This window comes from Perca flavescens, chromosome 11 (genome assembly GCF_004354835.1).
Source record: "Perca flavescens isolate YP-PL-M2 chromosome 11, PFLA_1.0, whole genome shotgun sequence".
In the NCBI taxonomy this organism is placed as follows: domain Eukaryota; kingdom Metazoa; phylum Chordata; class Actinopteri; order Perciformes; family Percidae; genus Perca; species Perca flavescens.
The window spans coordinates 33,918,733-33,938,052 of record NC_041341.1 but is presented as its reverse complement, the minus strand read 5'-3'; the positions used below and the strand labels follow the sequence as shown (position 1 = coordinate 33,938,052).

The window sequence follows — 19,320 nt, the reverse complement described above, 5'->3', positions numbered from 1 at the left end:
AAACACACACTGCAAGCTGTTAGCGACTTTGGTCAATCTCTCAGGAGACAAGAATATTATGTAAATCTTATAAAAAGGCAAGAGACGCACATAACTGCAATGTTGTTTTGTCTCCCTTTTTCCATTTATTATGAAAATCTTAACATAACTGCGGAGTTTGGTGTTTTAAGCCCCCAACGTCGTCTTCCAGGCAGCGCTGCCTGGAAGGCACTATGGTTAGGGTTAGGTTTGGGTTAAAACAACGCCCGGGATGGGCGCTGCGAGGGGCACGGGCACAAGGGGACCACTGGTGTGAATAAAACACTTAAAAACCTCCTTAAAATGAGTTCAGTTATGTAAAAGAAGGGCAGATATTAAATTAGGGTCAGGGTTAGGTGCCTTGAAGTCAACGGTCGCAGCACTGCCCTGAAGTCGAAGTTGGGGGCGCACTGTTGTTATGTCTCCATTTTCCCGTTTATTCTTAATTATATTTCTGAAGTATAATAATGTGTTAACCTGACTCCGCCAGATGGATTGCTTTGCATTTGCTCGGCATATCCATCTGGGAACTTTCCGTTGGAGAACTTTTGGGAAGGGGCGGAAATACTGGTTAGCTGATTGGATAAACCATCAGTCTATCACCTATGTTGGTGATAGACGGGCCAAATCAACCAGTCAGATCCACGAAGTGTATGAAAATACAACCACAAGCCCGCCCCTGCTGCTGCAGGCAAAGCATAGCTCGTTAGCTCAGCATGCAAGCAACATGTTGGTAAAGGATATTTGCCGTTTGTGTAACGAGAATTTAGGAATAAAAGGCACCATTTCAGGTTCCATGACCATATTCCAAAAGAAGGATCCAAGAGAAAAAAAAGCATTAGCGAGCAGCTAACAGAATTAGGGCTACCGCTGGCTGATAATACTGGTTAGGTTATTGGATAAACCATCTGTCTATCACCACCTAACCCACCTCAAAACCAACGCTGATTGGCCCGGTCGTTTGGCTAACGGCTCCAAATTTTCTCTACCTCAAGATGCCAGACTGATCTGCGAGTGGAAAACTGGAGCTCGTCAGATCAGGACGGTCTCACGAGGCTAATAATGTGTTGGTTGAGCCCAACATTAGAACTTCAATAAAAACCTTTTTTTGTAATTTCTTTTCCACTTCAGTGTGTTTTGTTGTGTGTGTATTTGATGAGTTTATTTGTGTATAACCATTAAGGACTACATAATGTAAGACTGCAATTTCTATCAAATGACAGTTGAAATACATTTAAACGTTTATTATAACTTGCATTCAACAAGATATAAATAGTAACTTACATTACTACCAACATAAACACAGATCAGTATCATTAGCTGAATATGAGTGACATGTTAAAGACGTTGCCAAAGCCAATACAGAAGATTGACATTTTTACAAATAGTCACTGTTATCGCAATAGTCAGTGTTAACAAAAATGAATAATTATTGTATGAAGTTTCATGCTTTTAGTACAATTTATCAATTTTCTTGTTTAAACCATCTACATTTCAACCTCAATACTAAGGTTCATTCATAATGTAATGTCAATAACGATCAAGATGAGAAATGTCCACACGGAGTGATGCATTAGCTCCTAACTTAGAAGTACAGTGTACACGGCTGAAGGATATTGTGATTTAAAGCTGCTTTAAGTAGAGTTTAAACATTCCCAATTTTGGCACCCCCAGTGGTTGTGTCAAAAATGCTGTAATCACGTCAAAGTTCTACACAGGCTAGCTTTAAGCGTCCATTGGCAGATCATATGTTAAGTTATTTTGTGTTATAAAACGGTAACAATCATACTTTTTGATCCCTAACATTCAAGATTGATTTGATAAAGGAATCTAGCTCACCCTGTGTCTCCTTCCAAACAGAGGAGATCCTTCAGACCCATGTTGCCCACTGGTGGTCGCCTGACGGAGAGAGGTTGGCCTTCCTGGTCCTGAATGATAGTCTGGTGCCCAACATGGCTTTACCTCGCTTCACCGGCATGACATACCCCAAAGGAAAGCAGTACCCATACCCTAAGGTAAACATACCTATCACAATATCAACGCACAGTTTACACCCTGGATACATGGCCATTAGCCATGCTTCCAGGCAAATATGAGGAACAAGATATCAGTTGTCATTTTCTTTAACCGTTTTGGAACACACACTTGTTTGCTTGATTTTCAAGAATGAGATGAGAGGATCAATGCTCTATTTTTTACGTGCTACACGCTTACACAGTTTTCACTAATGCCTCTGCACATTGAGATCCTGAGATCTTTACACTCAACATCCAATTAGGAGGTGACCACTGTTAAGGAAAAACTCAGGAGAAGCACAACTCATTTCACCTACGTGAAGGAGATTCAGGAGACCTTGATGACTTACACAGGAGAATTTAATAAACACTCAATTGAGGAGACAATGAAGCAGGCATTGCAGTTTAACCGCAATGTTTTATTGTGCAGTGTTGTCCACTATGAAGCACCAGGGTACCCTCTGTTCATCTCCTTATTTCACTTAGCCACTGTAGAGCACAGATCTACACTGGCGATCGGCAGCCAAACTCCGGTGTTGCCGGGTAATGTCTTTGACCTGGGAAGGCCACGACGCCTGCTTCTGCTGCCTTGGATTGGGGCAGGCATTTTGGTCTAATTTGACACAAAGTAAAGCTTATTACGTCTTTTTAATGTACAGCAAAATAAAGTGTGTCCTAACTACCTACCTTAGAGTTGTTGGAAGGTGGGTTTTTTTTGTCTTTGGACTGAGCCAGGCTGTTTCCCTCTGACTCTAGTCTTTATATTAATTAGGCTAACCATATTCTGTAAATAACGCACAGACACTAAGATAGGTATTGGTTTTCTCATCTCATTCTCAGAATGAAAGCAAAAAAAGTATTTCCCAAAATGATGACGTTTAGTTTATTACATCTATTTGTCTATTTGTGTAAGAATAATACAAAAAGCAGTATTCTGATGCAAGGAGATGAGATGTATTGTACCAGATTTAGCAGCTATTTTCTTCAGCATACCCTGGCCAGGTAGATACAGGCCTGTCTGTCTGTCAATTAAAGGGTGTTTTTAATTGGACTATTTTTTGTCTTCTTCTAGGCCAGTTTTCCACCGAAACATGTTCATAAAGTAAAGGCAAATACACCTGAACAAGGCCAGTGTGTAGTGTCACCCGTTCTTTACTAAATTTATTATCAAAACACAGGCTATTGCACAAACTACAATATGTGTGATGTGGTTTCTTTTTCTTTTTCCCCCCATAATGTATTGTAACAATTTCATATCACAGTTTTACATTTTAAACGCAGTTTGAAATCAGCAAGCTAAAAGAAAAGCCGACTCTGTGTAGAGCTGCCACTCTCCACCAGTGATCAGTCCTACAGGGAGACAGGACACTTTAACAGAGGCAGGAAAAAATCTTCCCCACTGACCGCAGCCTCACTTCAACAGAATGCAACGCACCGCAGTGATCACACACAACACAGACAACACACAAAGTAGTTGGCAAGCTTCAATAGCTTTTCCCATCTTTGATTGAAAGCAGCACCTGTTGTTCTGTCTCCAGATAGTTCAACAGGATGCACTGTGCATTGGCACAATCATTTTAGGAAACGCAGGAAATCAAAGTAGAATTAGTTTTTGCAGGCGGAGAGAAAAAGAAAACCAGAAAGAATCCCAAATTAACTTGTAGAATTAATTAAACCTCATACAACACTGATCCTAGGCTCTTTTAACAGCGATCCTGCCAGCCCCGTCTCCACAGTGCTGTGGGGTAAGGTCTGGCTACATTTTGGCATAGGAGAAAACGCATTTCTTTAAACCAATCACAATCGTCTTGGCCGACGCCAAGCTCCGGATGGAGCCAAAATGCCACATACAATATGAAATTAAGTTGTTCACTGTTCACACATTACAGTAATGTGAGCTATTTAAATTAGCTGGATGCATGGTTAAACCTCATTTGCTCTTACCAGTGTACCGCTGTGTGTACTTTGTCCACAGCAATCCCACCAATCAGTCAGGAAACATTGGCACTGTGTTTAATGTTACCCTCGCTAGCTACTCTGGACAACAGGCCATGCTCGGAAAATAAAACTTTTTCCACTACCGATGGGCAAATATGCTAGCACGTCCCAGTTAGAGAGTAAATGGCGTAAACAACAATATTGTAAATCTTTAGAATGGCTCACCAAAAGATCCAAGCAGGCCTGCCTTGTTGCAAGATATACGTACATTTTCGTCCAAACCTACCACTTTCAGCTATAGCTTGCTAGCTTGGGGGTTGTTGTTGTTTCCCGTAGCAAAGGGATTTTGTGAACCTTAACCCCCCACAGATAGCAAAATGGGAGCGATAAAACCTGACATCCGGCACGGAGCCATGCACCAGATATCAGGCTTTTTCCTGGAAATGTACTTCAGTTTCTCCATACTACACTCATCCCGACACTTTTATATTGTCTGAGGGCAGGTTTCTCATGGATTTAGAACAATGTTCAAATGAGAAAAATGACTGCAAGAGCCAGTTCTTTACTATTGTAATTCTATCATTATATAACTATTTCTTCAGTAAAGTGTTTCTTCAATGCGTTATTTTTAATCAGCATTGTTTTTCATGTCTGCTGTTCAGTTTGTATGACAAAATTCCTTACAGTTTCTGCATAACAACACATGCATAATATGGACATTTGAAAGAGTACAAAGGGGCTTTTAAAAGCATGTTCTCAATTAATTATTCATTCCAAGTCTTTATAAGTCACACTTGCCATATTGGATGGTGTTGCAAAAAGCATTTGATGATGTGAGGCTTTTGTCTAAAGTCTGGACTGTTGATTCTGCATGCAGGCTGGCCAACCCAACCCGGCGGTGAAGCTCTATGTAGTCAATCTTTATGGGCCGACGCACACGCTGGAGCTCATGCCTCCAGAAACACTCAAGCTACGGTGAGACTCTTCCATCAGCTGCTGTGCCACTGAAAGGGATGCTTTTGACATTTTAAACTTCAGATGATAATTTTTGCTCACAAGACACTCAGCACATTTCATTGGTAAATCGTAGACACTGCAACTTGTTACAATATCTCTCACTTTCACTTTCAATCAGGATAGCTAACAAACTGAGGGACAAACTATATAACCAACAATTCCCAGCCTGCATGGGTCTGGTGAGGCAAAACACTATTGTATTTTATGTAGGGCTGTCAAACGATTAACTTTTTTTTTTATCACGATTAATCACTGAATTTCTATAGTTAATTGCGATTAAGTGCATATTTTATCACATGATTAAAATTCTATTATTTTGCATTTCAGAACTGTTTTTAAGGACATATTAACAATGGAAAGCAATTCTTACCAGTGTATCTTGATTGGGAATCAAATGAATGCAAAGAAAGTTACTTAAGATTTGTATTAGTTTATTATTTATTTACTATAAACAAAAGAAAAAAGAAAAAAAAGAAGGGTACTAAACAACAGTCAGGAACTTGTTTATTGTTAAGGCCATAGTCAAAATTAAAGATTTAATAATAATGTAATAATTATAACAATAACTTATTTCACCAGTAAATTGCTGTTGAACAACAAAAACAACCACCAGATGGGAAAAGGGTATTTTACAATTACTGTGAATGCACCACGAGGCTACCTGTTTTAAGTGAACGCACCGTCTGTGTTGTTTAATTCCAACAACAGCAGCTGCTGCGCTGCCGAGCAGACTGTTAGGTTCCACTGTTGGAATCCTCTCTGGTAAAATACAGTCACACTTTACACCGTTTAGCTGTCAGCATTTTAACCCTGTTTAATCCAGCTGCTAGCTAAAGGTAGGCTAACGTTACATGGTGTCAGGTGTAGTGTAAAGTCAGGCACCGAAATGATGCACCAACATTTTTGTTCTTATTCGGTCTCGTTACTACCGTTGAGGTTGGCACGTTTCGGTACCCAACCCTGCTTACCAGAGTCAATATAGTGTGCAGTAACTTCTAAATAATTTTGATTACTCACTGACGTCCAGTGATCACCGGTTGATGAGACAGCGTTTGCACTTTACACTTTGGTTTCAACAACAGGTCGGCGAGTAGCACTCTCCGAAATAGTGCTTTGCCTGAGCCTGATTTTATGATTATTTTACAATGAATGCAGCTTCATTTTTTCATTTCAACACATTTCAGAAAACTCGTTACAAACATATTTTATGAGATTGCATCACTGTTTGCCAGAACTTAATCTTATGGCTGTTAATGAATCTCTTGAGACATAATGTATTTAAATCAACTGTATGTCAACAGGACTTCTTCCTCCTCCATCTCCTTGCACCGCATGTATAAATGTATGTGATTGGGCTGGACTGAGTCTTGGAACAACCTCTCAAAAGCAGAGACATGTCTTGTACCACCATGAAAGGAATGTGTAGCAGAAGAGTAATTTGGTAGAGTTGTAAGGAACTGGAAGCTGGGGCATTAACCTGCATCCTTGGTTCAATTACCAACTGACTTTCATCTTAAGTAATTATATTTACTAAGCTGCTCATTAACACATTTTACACCTCTGACGGCCCGTTGGCTGACCCAGCCAACATTTAAAGGCTGTAGCAGGCTCTGTGTGAAGCTAGTGAAGATATCGGTGTCATATGAAACTATACAATCTAAGGAATCCATTTAGGTCTGGGCAATATATCGATATTATATTGATATTGTGATATGAGACTAGATACCATTTTGGATTTTGGATATCATGTCATTATATGGTTAGTGTTTTATTTTCCTGGTTTTAAAGGCTGCATTAAAGTGATGTAATTTACTGAAATGAAAGACTGCTGTAGCTGTTTTGTTATTTGCCTTTAACCACTTAGTCATTGGCAATGGCAATTTTATTTATACAGCACCTTTCATAAGACAGACACCCAAAGTGCTTTACATCAAAAACACTTTATCCACTTAGTTATTAAATCCACATTACTGAATGTATCAAAAATCTCAGTGTGTAAATATTTTTGAGAAAGCACCAATTGTCAACCCTACAATATCGCCGCTATATCAATATCGAGGTATTTGGTCAAAAATATTGTGATATTTTATTTTCTCCAAATTGCCCACCTCTAAATCTATTGGTACCAACCATGAAGCTTGTTCGGGAGGGGCCTAAATAACGCTTTAAAAGACATTTTCAAAGGGGTCTTTTTACCTCTTACCTCAAGATATATGAATGAAAATGGACTCGATGGGTACCCACAAGTCCCCTCTTCCCACATTTTATGGTAATTGGTGATTTCCAAATGAAGCTTCATGAAGCATTTTCTTTATTTCCTGAGCCCACTAGATGGCGCTCTCTGTTCAACAAATGGTTGAAAGCACACTGAATTGCCATTCCTTGAGCCTTTTTCTTTAAACCAAGAGTGCCATCATTGGGTCAACAAATACAACTAATGGTTCATGAAGCTTCATTTGGAAATGACTAATGCTAATTCCATGCAGTTTGTAACAGTATGTGTTATTTTCACCAATACTAAAATGGTGTAGTTGTATATATCTGCATACTGGGGTCCCTAAACACTCTTGGAATTGCATGAATTTGATATGACTGGAAAGCTGAGACTCTTGTGGATTCAATAAGGCGGCTTATGGTGCTCACCATCCAATCGCCGGAAAATTCACTTCTTGCAGAAATCTCCAAATGTCAAAAGGTTTTTACACCAAATCACAGCATGGATTTTTTTGTGGTGTTCCTCATAGTCTGGTGTCTTGATGTGGCATTTTGGAAGGATTTTTGAAATGGTTATTAAATGACAATTAAATGGTTGAATTTAGCATCAAAATGTAACAAATGGTATTAACCCATCTACTGCTGCAACAATTTATGAGACATACGTGAGCATGGGAATGGGCATCATAATGTACTAAGCCCTTACGCACTTTTACAAATTATTTTAATTAATTAAGAATTAATTCTGTTTTATCTCTGATTTATGACTAGAAAAACTTGACACACAGTGCTGAGCTGCATCTCAAATTAATCCTCAGGTTGCCAGCTTTCAGATAATTTATACCACCTCTATGTGGCGTATACTATTCACCTGATCTTCTTTTTGTGCACATTTTACTTAAAGTTTGATTCATGACTTCTTTAACAATCAATTATCCTTGACAGTATATGGATTATTATACAACTTGAAATATGTAATTGTGATGTTTTTTATAGGGAACATTATGTGACCATGGTGAAGTGGATCAGTAAGACCAAGACGTCTGTCCGGTGGTTGAACCGGGCCCAGAACATCTCCATCCTGACTGTGTGTGACACCACCACTGGAGCCTGCGTCACGGTGTGTGTGTGTGTGTGTGTGTGTGTGTGTGTGTGTGTGTGTGTGTGTGTGTGTGTGTGTGTGACAGTCTGTGTCCTTGGGTAGAATAGGAAAGTTTAAATGTGTTTGTGTGTACTTAAGTATTATCTAATCTGGGAATCTATTGTGGGATCAATTCACAATTTAATTTCACATCATAATGCTCCAGATGTACTTCTTGCAAGTCAAGCCTTAATAGAGTGCTCTTTGCAAGGTTTATATTTGATAAAGCCTAGTAACAGTCCTTGGCTTATAATATCTGATTTGATTTCCAAGGTTACATTCTTGTTTGGCCCATGTTTACTTTAGCTATTTCATGAGCACTTCATGAGTCATTTTAAATCATGTTCCGCTTTATATCTGGTTGCTATGTGCTTTGTTGTTGTGAGTTTAAGAAGATCGACGTAGTAATAGTGGCATCTTAGTCTTGTCAGACATGTTAATTTTTTTTTTCAGGTTAACTTTGCTTAATTCGCAGCACATCTGCTGGAGTAAACTCCTTCCAGATTAACTCTGTATTTGAATGTGAATTTGCAGTGTTAACCCCACTGTTGAACTGTGGGACTCTCAAGCCGCTCTTTCAGTCCTGTGCTTCCTGATTTGGAGTGATTTGCACGAACAAACATGCCGCCGAGCCAAGAGGCAGCTTAGCTCAGGCCTGGTCCTAGACCCTGGCCTCCTCTGCCAAAACACTCTCCCGCTCATGCATATTGGTATGAAACCATGGCTCAGACTGGGAATGGTGTTCCCCAGTGCCCTGTTTAAATAAACGACAAAATATGGGGTCCATTATGTGACAGTCTGGAAAAATGCTACGCAGGTGTTATTCCAAAATAACTTTTACAAAACATTCTGCTGACATAAAAGAACATTTATTTTTTGAGAAAGAATGTGATTTCACTCATCTAAAACACTGCTCTATTGTTCCCTGTTTGAAAACCTCTGAGTACCAAGTGCAAGTATAACGCGGGAGCCAGAAAAAAAAGCTGTAAAGACGACAGGATTTTGATGATCTGGCTGAATTAACACCAACATTTTGCTTTGCTTTTTCAGAGACACGAAGAAAGCTCTGAGCTGTGGCTTTCCAAGCAGGTAAAGTGCTCTCCCTTCCATGTGTCATGGTCTATACTGTAAGTTAGTACTGTGAGCTCAACAGTGTGGTTCCGGAAGTACCCACAATTTCTTTACCATCCGAGGTAGACTGACCACGAGCTGTCAGATGGTGAAAAGATGGTATCTGCTCCTGTAGAAGCTAGAAGTCTATGTGAAGTCAACCTTGAGAAATACTACACCACCCACAATCCTAAGAGTAATAGCGATGTCTCTGATTAGTAAACTTCTGAAAAGAAACCCATTCTTTAATCTACCAAACCAACATCCAGGGCTGCCAAAAGTTGCCGGAGCACAGATCATGCAAAATGTAAATACAATTAAAGCTACAGTGGGTAGTTTCTGCCGCCCCCATGAGGAATTCTAAATAATGACAAGAAAACTGTTGGCACGTCCACATGATACAAGCCTTCCGTGACCCCCCCCCCCCTCCCCCACACCTCCTCCACACAGTTGCTTGTAACCAAGGAGGACACGGAGGATTAAAAGAGGTTCATTAAAGGTCCCATGGCATCAAAATTTCACTTTATGAGGTTTTTTAACATTAATATGAGTTCCCCCAGCCTGCCTATGGTCCCCCAGTGGATAGAAATGGCGTTGCCCTGGCTATCCTGCTCTGCCTTTGAGAAAATGAAAGCTCAGATGGGCCGATCTGGAATCTTCTCCTCATGAGGTCATAAGGAGCAAGGTTACCTACCCTTTCTCTGCTTTGCCCACCCAGAGAATTTGGCCTACCCATGAGAGAGAGACATCATGGCTTGCAAACAAGCGAAGCCCTCCCCCCCACCTCCTCCTCAATAGCATTTAAAGCTACAGACACAGAAATGGCACATCCTAAGGAAAGCTCATTGTGGTACTGGCTCTAGTGGCTGGAATTCCGCACCAAGGCTGAATTTCGGGAAAGAGACTTCAAATACAGTATTAGAGGACCACTAAGGTCTATATAAAAGAGACTTCAGATACAGTATTAGGGGACCAGTAAGGTCTATATAAAAGAGACTTCAGATACAGTATTAGGGGACCAGTAAGGTCTATATAAAAGAGACTTCAGATACAGTATTAGGGGACCACTAAGGTCTATATAAAAGAGACTTCAGATACAGTATTAGGGGACCACTAAGGTCTATATAAAAGAGACTTCAGATACAGTATTAGGGGACCACTAAGGTCTATATAAAAGAGACTTCAGATACAGTATTAGGAGACCACTGAGGCCTATGTAAAAGCATCCAAAAAGCAGCATGTCATAGGACCTTTAATATCAAAAAGTTACACACTAAAGCTTTAAATACAACTGTGAATCACATTCTATGGACATTTCTGTTAAAATACAACTGCTAGTGAGCTGCTACCATTGATTATTTGTGGGCATTTTAGGCCTCTATTTTTCACAGGCCAGCTGAAGACATAAAAGGGGAGAGAGAGGGGGGAATGACATGCAGCAGCGGGCCGCAGGTTGGCGTCAAACCTGCGGCCCGCTGCGTCGAGGAGTAAACCCCTATATATGGGCGCCTGCTCCACCAACTGAGCTATCCAGGCACCCTGCATTGAATTGTTTCTGTAAACAGTCTTGTACCTTCGCCTTTTTTTCCATTTTCAAAATGATATTTTCCACTGAAACAAATGTTTTATGGTCACGATTAGGCATGGGCCGTTTACCAGTTTCAAGGTATACCGTGGTTTGAAAAAGTCACTGTTTCAAAACCACTAACATTTTCTGTCACACCGTTCCTAATGTATGAGCGTTTTTTTATGAGTGGTCAAGGACATAAAGAGCAGTTTAGAAAGCCCTCGGCCTGCCAGTGTGTTCAAAGATAAAATACATTGTGTTCAATGGGAATAAAGTAGTTTTTTTACCCATACATTTCAAAATAATACTTTTTAAAGCTGCAATTGCAATACCGCAGTGAAACTGTGATATTTTTGCTGAGGGTTATTGTACCGTCAGAATCTCATACCGTCCCCATGCTGAGTCACGATTCATCTCGGAGCTGGTTGGCTTGGTTCCAGGCCTAAAACTCTTTTTATAGGCATTTAATGAAATGTCAATGGAGACATTGAGTGGGGAAAATCACTTCCGGAACCAGAGCCGTCCAAGCTGGAGCATGTGCTCCAGTGCTGTAGTTTTACTACAATCATCTCTATCTAAGTGTCTTTTAAATGATGCGACAAAAGGACTACTTCACCAATTTTCCACTTCATCTCTACGTATTTCTACAAGCTATCTGCTCCATACTTCTTCGCTGTGTCATGAAGGAAGGCTATATTCATCCCCGAAATCCCACACCTGATGATGCAAACACAGGCTGAGCAGAAGCAAGAAGAACTCCTCAGGCCCTTGAGTCTTTCTCTCCAGCAGATGAAACCCTGACCTGTGACTTCTTTATCACCTGTCAGATTTCAGAGCATAGAATAGAGCCTTCCTTGGAGATATTGAAGTGCATTGGGTGTACATGACTGAACCCAGCTGCCACTTGAATCAGTGTTTCCATGCAATGTATATACCACGTCCAGGAAATGTTCACTCTGGAAAGCACGACTGCACTGTTAAATGTACTTATTATGTAAAATGTACTTATTAAATCGTCACAATCCTGCTTGTGTAGTAATGTCAACAGAGCCATGGACATTAAATAACCTGGCATCTTATCAAAAGCCAGCAAGGTTAAAACCTGACACTGTACAACTAGTTCCATTTAGATATGGCTCTATTCATCTATTTATTTCCAAAGCAGAGAGTTCAGTTTACTCTCATTTAAAGAATATTTTATTTACTTGGGAAGCAGGAGAGGCAGAGGAGAGAAAGTTTCTAGCAGGATTTGATCATATAGCCCTGCAGCCTGACATGTTCGGCTGTAGCGCTGGCTAATTTAAGCACTTCTCTGCAATCTTGGCACACAGAGCTGCTAGTTTATGTTAAGGTGCTAATCTGCGAGATGCTCATTTACTGACTGTGAGGTGGTGTCAGTGCAGAGAGAGAGCGTGTGTGTGTGTGTGTGTGTGTGTGTGTGTGTGTGTGTGTGTGTGTGTGTGTGTGTGTGTGTGTGTGTGTGTGTGTCTGCGTGTGTCTGCGTGTGTGTGCGTGTGTGTCTCCAGTGTGAATTTCACAAATTTAAACTTAATGAACTAAATGTAAACCACTCAGTTATGCATCTCCTCAATGCACAACAGGAATATGCGCAAAGTTTGGCTTCACATATCTAATGAATTTAATGCTATCTAAAAATGTCCAGTACATTGATTTTCTGTTCAGTGGTGATTGTATATGTTATATTAGTAGCAAAGAAGCAATTCAACAAAGGAAAAATACGCCACTGAAAGTCCTTTATCCAAAATTGTACTTACATTTTACTTTAAAAGCATGTAAATCTCATTGATGGAATGTACTTAAAAATACTCATGGTAACACTTTATATTAAGGTACACATATTCATCATTAACTAGTTGCTTATTGGTATGCATGTTAGTAGCATATTGGCTCCTTATTAGCAGACCCAAACAGAATCTGCAGATGTTTTTGTAGTTTTCAGCAGTGACACAGAAGGAAAATCTGCAGAATTGAGCGGACTGTTTTTCAGCTTAACATGCCATTTTCTGCATAACGTGTTAACATTCTGAGTTTTATTTTTTTTTAAATAAATAAATATGCAGACAATTGTGCATCCACAGATTCCTTTGGCCCTGCTTGATATGTCATTAGCATGTATTAATACCTTATTCAGCATGACCATACATCTACTAAGCCATTAACTAAGGGTTTTCCCTTAATAACCTTGTAATTCCTGCAGGTTGATAATAAGTAAGGACGTAGTTCATGATTTACGATCTTAATATTCTTGGCTCAGCATGGGCTTTCTAATGTAATAAAACAATGTTAATAATGTCCAAATAACTCCAAATGAAGTATTTCTAAGTTCAGTAATGTATTAAGTTCCTTGGTATTAGTCAAAACCTTGGGTGTTACCTGGGAACCTAAGTTAATGTTTGAAAAAAAATTTATTTTGATTGCAAAACAAATTTGATAGAAATATATTAATTCATGTTTTTTGCTATTAACCATGGTATAAGTGGCGGCCTCCCCGTCATCCAGTAATTCCTGATAACCCTAATAACTGCCTTATAATGACCAATAAAGAGCAAATATGCTATTACTATACATGCTTATGAGCAAGTAGTTAATGGTGAATATGTGTACCTTAATATAAAGTGTTACCATACTCATTATGTGGGCAGGTTTGCCCCTGTCATTGTTATATTTTATATCACTAGATTATTCATGTGTAACCAGCATTTCAGTCTTGTTTCTCCTTGAGGAAATTTAATTTTGACACTTCTGTTGTTACATTATACACCTACTGTTGGCCTGAAGTACACACACATGCTCACACAGGAGCTATAGACACACATCAACGGAGACATGTCGGCCATCAGAGCAATTGGGGCTTGGTGCATTGCTTAATGGGCAACGTTCCAGTCCACACTCCACACTTCCGTCCGTACAGAGACCTGAACCACCCACCCTCCGGTCCATAAGCCAAGTCCCAACCCGTTCTCACTCCGAACTCGTAAAATACGGACGTTTGGACAGTGGCTGTCAGCATCTGAAGTAACGCAAAAAGCGCCCTTCAGCGTGTTTGTAGAATGTACCGGGGAGAGCAGCAGCTACACAGGGTTTGAAGATGACGTAGCATTAAGAGCGACTATGGTAGTAAGTAGTATGAAAGGCTGAAAATCTGCATAAGGAGGTTGGTTGGGGTGGTGGATGGGTCAAACAACACAGGACTTTCACCCAGGAGACCGGGGATCGTGTACCATGTGTCACGTTTCCTAAACCCAACCGTCTGTTCTTCTTTTCCTAAACCCAACCGTCGCTTTCTTCTTTTACTAAACCCGACTGTCCCGTTATTGTTTTCCTGAACCTAACTTTACCGTTCTTCTTTTCCTAAACCCAACCGTCCCATTCTTCCCTCATGGCATGGAAACATAAGCCCACCCAAGACCTAACTGCGTCAAAAGTGACGCCAATAGTCCCAACCAAGTGTGTTTAGATATGACGCTAAAGGAGACTTTTAGCGTCAATAACAACGCCAAAGGCACCTGACAAAGCCTCCGTATTTTACGAGATGGGAGTGAGAATCTGTTGCAAGTCCACACTAGTAACTATAGCTGTCAAATAACTTGTAAATTGATGTTTGTGTCAGTGCAGTACAGCACATGCTTGTTACGTTAGTTTCAGGAAATTGTAAATGGTGCACTTTTCGCTCTGCTGGTCATGCTAACCACCCATTTCACTTCCTGTAAAAGGGTTCACCCACTCAGTGTAACAGCACTCTGAACAGTAGCAAAAAAGACATTTATTCATATAAAAATATAGCGGATTATTACATTTAGGCTGAAAAAGTTGTAGAAACCATTTGCACATCACTCATCATTTTAATCCATTTATTCATGCTGTTGATGTCATGCGTAAACACATTGCAAGCCTCTAAAAACGGACTAAGTAGAAATCAGACATGGTTGGAAAATCTGTCTCCTGTCTATTGTTTACACCCCATCTTTAAATTGAATGTCTTCATTGATTCATTCTGATGTCGCTAGGTGATATATGCTTCCAGTTCATCCATCTTTGCTTTCTGCAGAACCAAGAACCGGTGTTCTCCAAAGATGGCAGCAGATTCTTCCTGACTGTCCCGGTCAAACAAGGAGGACGTGGAGAGTTTCATCACATCGCCATGTTCACCACACAGGTGAAGGTCCAGTTTATACTCACTTCCCATTAAGTTGATGCGGCCACAGTTTTCACACCCAAAGGACTCTAACAGGATTGATGTTGTGTGCTGCCAGAGCTTTAATAGAACTGTTATGTGCAGCTGGGTGCATACTCTCAAATAGTTTAAAATGACTCATAGCAGCCCTTATTTGTCATGCTATTGTTGAACCAATTTTTAGATGTTGCCGTAATCAAGAAACTTCTTTCAAGTGATTTATCATACCCCCCCACAACCACCACCACCACCCCGAAAGTATGGGCCCAATAAACAGAGCCCGTTCTCATCAAAACAGATACTTGACAGTCCCCATCTGTATCTGCATGTTGGATTTAATGTTAATGGGTAGAGATGAACAGTGGTATTTAAAGGCAGGTTGCCATGGATAGTTTCTCTGCTGTTCTTAGCACAGGCTCCTCAGATTTTATTACAATTATTGTAACACATTCCCAATATTAAAATGCATGCTTTAGTTTTTGGATGAATACATTATTTGGTGTGCCAGTGTAGGTAATTATGAATTTGTCAGACCTGATTTATTTTTCTACAATGTATGAGGTAAATACTAATGTGCCAACAGGTCTTCATATTTCAGTGATAACATTGTATTTGGCTAACTGATAATTCATATGGTCGTTATCTGACCTGTCACTTCTATGATTAAGGTTTGGGTTGGGTTAAAACGTAGTGTCCATGATGGACGCGAGGGGCACAGTTTGGTTATTTAAAAGGAAATGAAAAGGAATAAAAGTGTTTATTAAGAGATTAAAGGAGCCACACGACAGTTAGGACAGCTGGAGTTATTTTACTTTAAAAAAGTCCCCCACATCTACTGAAATAACTTCCCCGGACAAATGAAAAGTAAAACCCCGGTGTCACAGTATGACAATTCATTTTATACAAAGATAAATAACAATTAAATAACACAATGGTAATTTATTCACATTCAAAATATTAAGATGGTGTGAACTGGGATCTCCAGTGCATAAATCACCGAAATGTTCATTAATCCATTCAATAAAGATTTTACAATTCCTTTATAACCTGGAGAAGAGGCTCACTTAGAATAAGATTCGACACACACCAGCAACAGCATATTCAACATAGTTTCCAAAAAACAACAAAACAAGTATTTTACAGTATTTTATCTTGAAAAAGAATAATCAAGTGTTTTGCACACCCAACCATTCTCCCAGCCTCTTCCGTAAAGGTGTGTTCACACTGATTGCAAAGCATATTTTGCCTGGAGTGTTTGTACAGTCTATGTTAATTTGCTTTAAACAGCCAATGTACTGTCGGGCACCATGGCAACTAGTGTGTGTGTGTGTGTGTGTGTGTGTGCGCCCGTGAGTGTTTAGTGCTTTACCTCTTGTTGCTGTACATCTATTAATTCAAACAACCTCTAGGTAAGAATACATTTGAGCAAATATGGATAAGAAAACATTTTCAACGCAATTTGCCTCGCCAACAACTGAGTCTGTGTCTTTTTGCGATCAGTTGCCTATTTCTATCATCTTTGTGTGCAGTCACATCATATCTCTAACTCGCTTATTTTTCAGCCTGAACACACCGTTAGGGTTTTGGCAGCATCATAACCAGTGGTGGAAATGGAAAGATTTTACTATGGAACCCTGCACGGGAAATTTTTTTTTCATATTATAACTCATAACTATGAATTCTAACGTTACTTTGGACCATCATTCACATATTTGTGAAATAACATCCAACTTTTTGTGTGTGTGGGCAATCCCGCGCCAAATTGTAGGCCTTACTACCTACATCCATTTCTGTAGCCAGTAAACTAACGTTAACGTGATGGATGTTCACTTTAGCTCTCGATATTGGACACAAAAATGACACATTGACTTCAATTGCTACAATAAACACACGAGTGGCCAAGTAATCAAAATGAACATTACAAACTAGACTCAACATCTCGAAGACATCACTGAAGTTTAAAGAAATTTGAAATGCGAGCCGGAGCTTCATCCTACCTGCTTGTCCCCAGGTGGTCTGTTGTGTCTGAAAACAGCAGCAAAGCATCTGCGCTGCGTTCAAGTACACTGAGGGAAAATAAAACTGCAAAAAAAATGGTAAAATGGCTATAAACAATTTACCCAAAAAAAAACTACTTTTGAATCTGAAAGGGAACGCCATTAAATCACAACATTTACTCCTGGAACGGCGTTCCAAGGCGTTTTCCCCCATTTCCACCACTGAATATAACACAGAAATGCTGAAATGTCATTATTCTCACACATGAATTCAAGAGGTTCCCATTGAGAAAGCATACATATAGGGCATCATTTAAACACCTCGGCCACTGATGCTGCTGTGTTTCTGTAGCCTGGGAAAACCCTGACGAACTTCCGGCAAATCTGAGATTTGCTCTGCAAGTCAGTCTGGCCAAGAGCCCATTCAAACCCATTTCCAATTTTTCCAAATTGAGGCACCGATCACAACCGTTGAGGCGGGCTTTACACGATGATGATGATAGCGCAGCAACGGCGAGCAAGTTTTTGTTTACATTCAACATAACGGCCACCGAAGCGCAGCAACCCGTTGATGCCGCTGTCCCTGCTAAGTCACCCAGATCGTTGGTCTGATTGGTTGAAGGACTATCCAATTACGCCCAGAGGTATTTGAGCGGCGTCCGTTGGTGACGCCCCTTTTGGACATGGGCTTTGAATGAACCTTCCCCAGACCCTTCTCAGTTACAACTGAGCTAGTGTTTCTGGTATGGACAGCTTCAAATACACAGCACACAACCAGACCTGAGCATACAGAAGCAACATGATTAGACGTTGCAACACATGACCTATACTCATCTTCTTTTGTTTCTCTCAGTTCAGAGCAGATCAAAATGAAGTCCGACATCTCACCTCAGGGAACTGGGAGGTGACCAGGATCGTTGCCTATGATGAGAACACGGACAACCTGTAAGTCTACATACATTTCTTAAGGCGCTTTCACACCTATAGGTCAGTTGGACATTGCAACATTGTTGCATTTTTCATTTGGTTGGGTTTGCGTTCACAAACGTTCACACTGCTTGGTCAAACGCACCAAACACTATAAACATAGGTCACACGGTCAAAACGGTTGCTTGTTTAGTGGACAGAATATCTGAGTGAAACTCGCCAACACTTCTGGTCTCTGAAATAATAGAGAGAGACCAAATTTATAACGTCTTGGGTTTTCTGGTTCTACTTTAGTGTTTCTAATATTTTAGAAGAAGGTGAACAATGTGAGCAGCTGACAGACAGTGGGCGAAAGAAAGAGCCACAGACGTCCTGCGTTCTATAGCTTTATAAGTTTATGGATCTGGAAGTTATCATCCCTTAAATCATATGTTAAGTCTGTAAATTGTGTGCAAGGTTGAAATGTCAGGCTAGTAAATGCACGTTTTTTTTTTTTTTTTGGTTCACTTCCTGTATTTGGGTCACATCGCATTTTCACCTGAGGTGAACTGAACTCTAGAGCCCTTGAGACCGAGAACTCAAAACTCAAAGAAAGCAAACTGAGTCCCCTTTTTTCAAGCTGACCTGAGTTCGGTTGTTTGATCCGCACCAGAGTTTGAATGAGCTTTCACACCGCCCCAAATCAACCAGACTATCTGACAAATCGCTCCAGATTTCGGTTTAAACGGACCGAACTGCTCAGGTTTGAAAGCAACCTCAAAGGGAAATAATCATAATGCATAAGCTAGATTCTCCTGTTAAATGAAACTACATTGAACACTAAATTGTATTCTTTTCTCTTCACTTCACTATGCATTCCACCCTCATACTGTACACAAAAGAGAGTTGCTGATGAGATTTTTGAATGCATCTTAAAGAAAGAGATAATGAAGTCCAGTGTTTAATGTAGCATGTCTGTTTGCTCTTATTGTTTTCAGTTATTTTCTCAGCACAGAGGGCTCGCCACGAAGACGCCAACTCTTCAGGTTTGTTTTGACGAAGTTATTATACAGCGCTCGCTGTGGACAGCTGTTGTACTTAACCCTGGTAATGGGTTGGAAAGCTGCCCAAACCTTTTGTGTCAGCGGTTCACATTGGACCCATGATTTAACTCCGCCCATAATACTCAAAAACAATGATTA

General features: G+C 40.2%; 1 protein-coding gene across 1 annotated transcript in view; it reads left to right on the top strand.

The window, feature by feature from the left end:
* Positions 1 to 19,320, top strand: part of dpp10 (dipeptidyl peptidase like 10) — a 191,279-nt gene that overhangs the window by 156,463 nt on the left and 15,496 nt on the right. The window contains exons 9-15 of the mRNA XM_028591519.1: positions 1,879 to 2,033; positions 4,849 to 4,946; positions 8,199 to 8,322; positions 9,394 to 9,432; positions 15,090 to 15,197; positions 18,066 to 18,157; positions 19,117 to 19,164. Of these exons, the coding sequence (XP_028447320.1) occupies positions 1,879 to 2,033; positions 4,849 to 4,946; positions 8,199 to 8,322; positions 9,394 to 9,432; positions 15,090 to 15,197; positions 18,066 to 18,157; positions 19,117 to 19,164 (664 nt within the window). The remainder of the gene's footprint in view (positions 1 to 1,878; positions 2,034 to 4,848; positions 4,947 to 8,198; positions 8,323 to 9,393; positions 9,433 to 15,089; positions 15,198 to 18,065; positions 18,158 to 19,116; positions 19,165 to 19,320) is intronic.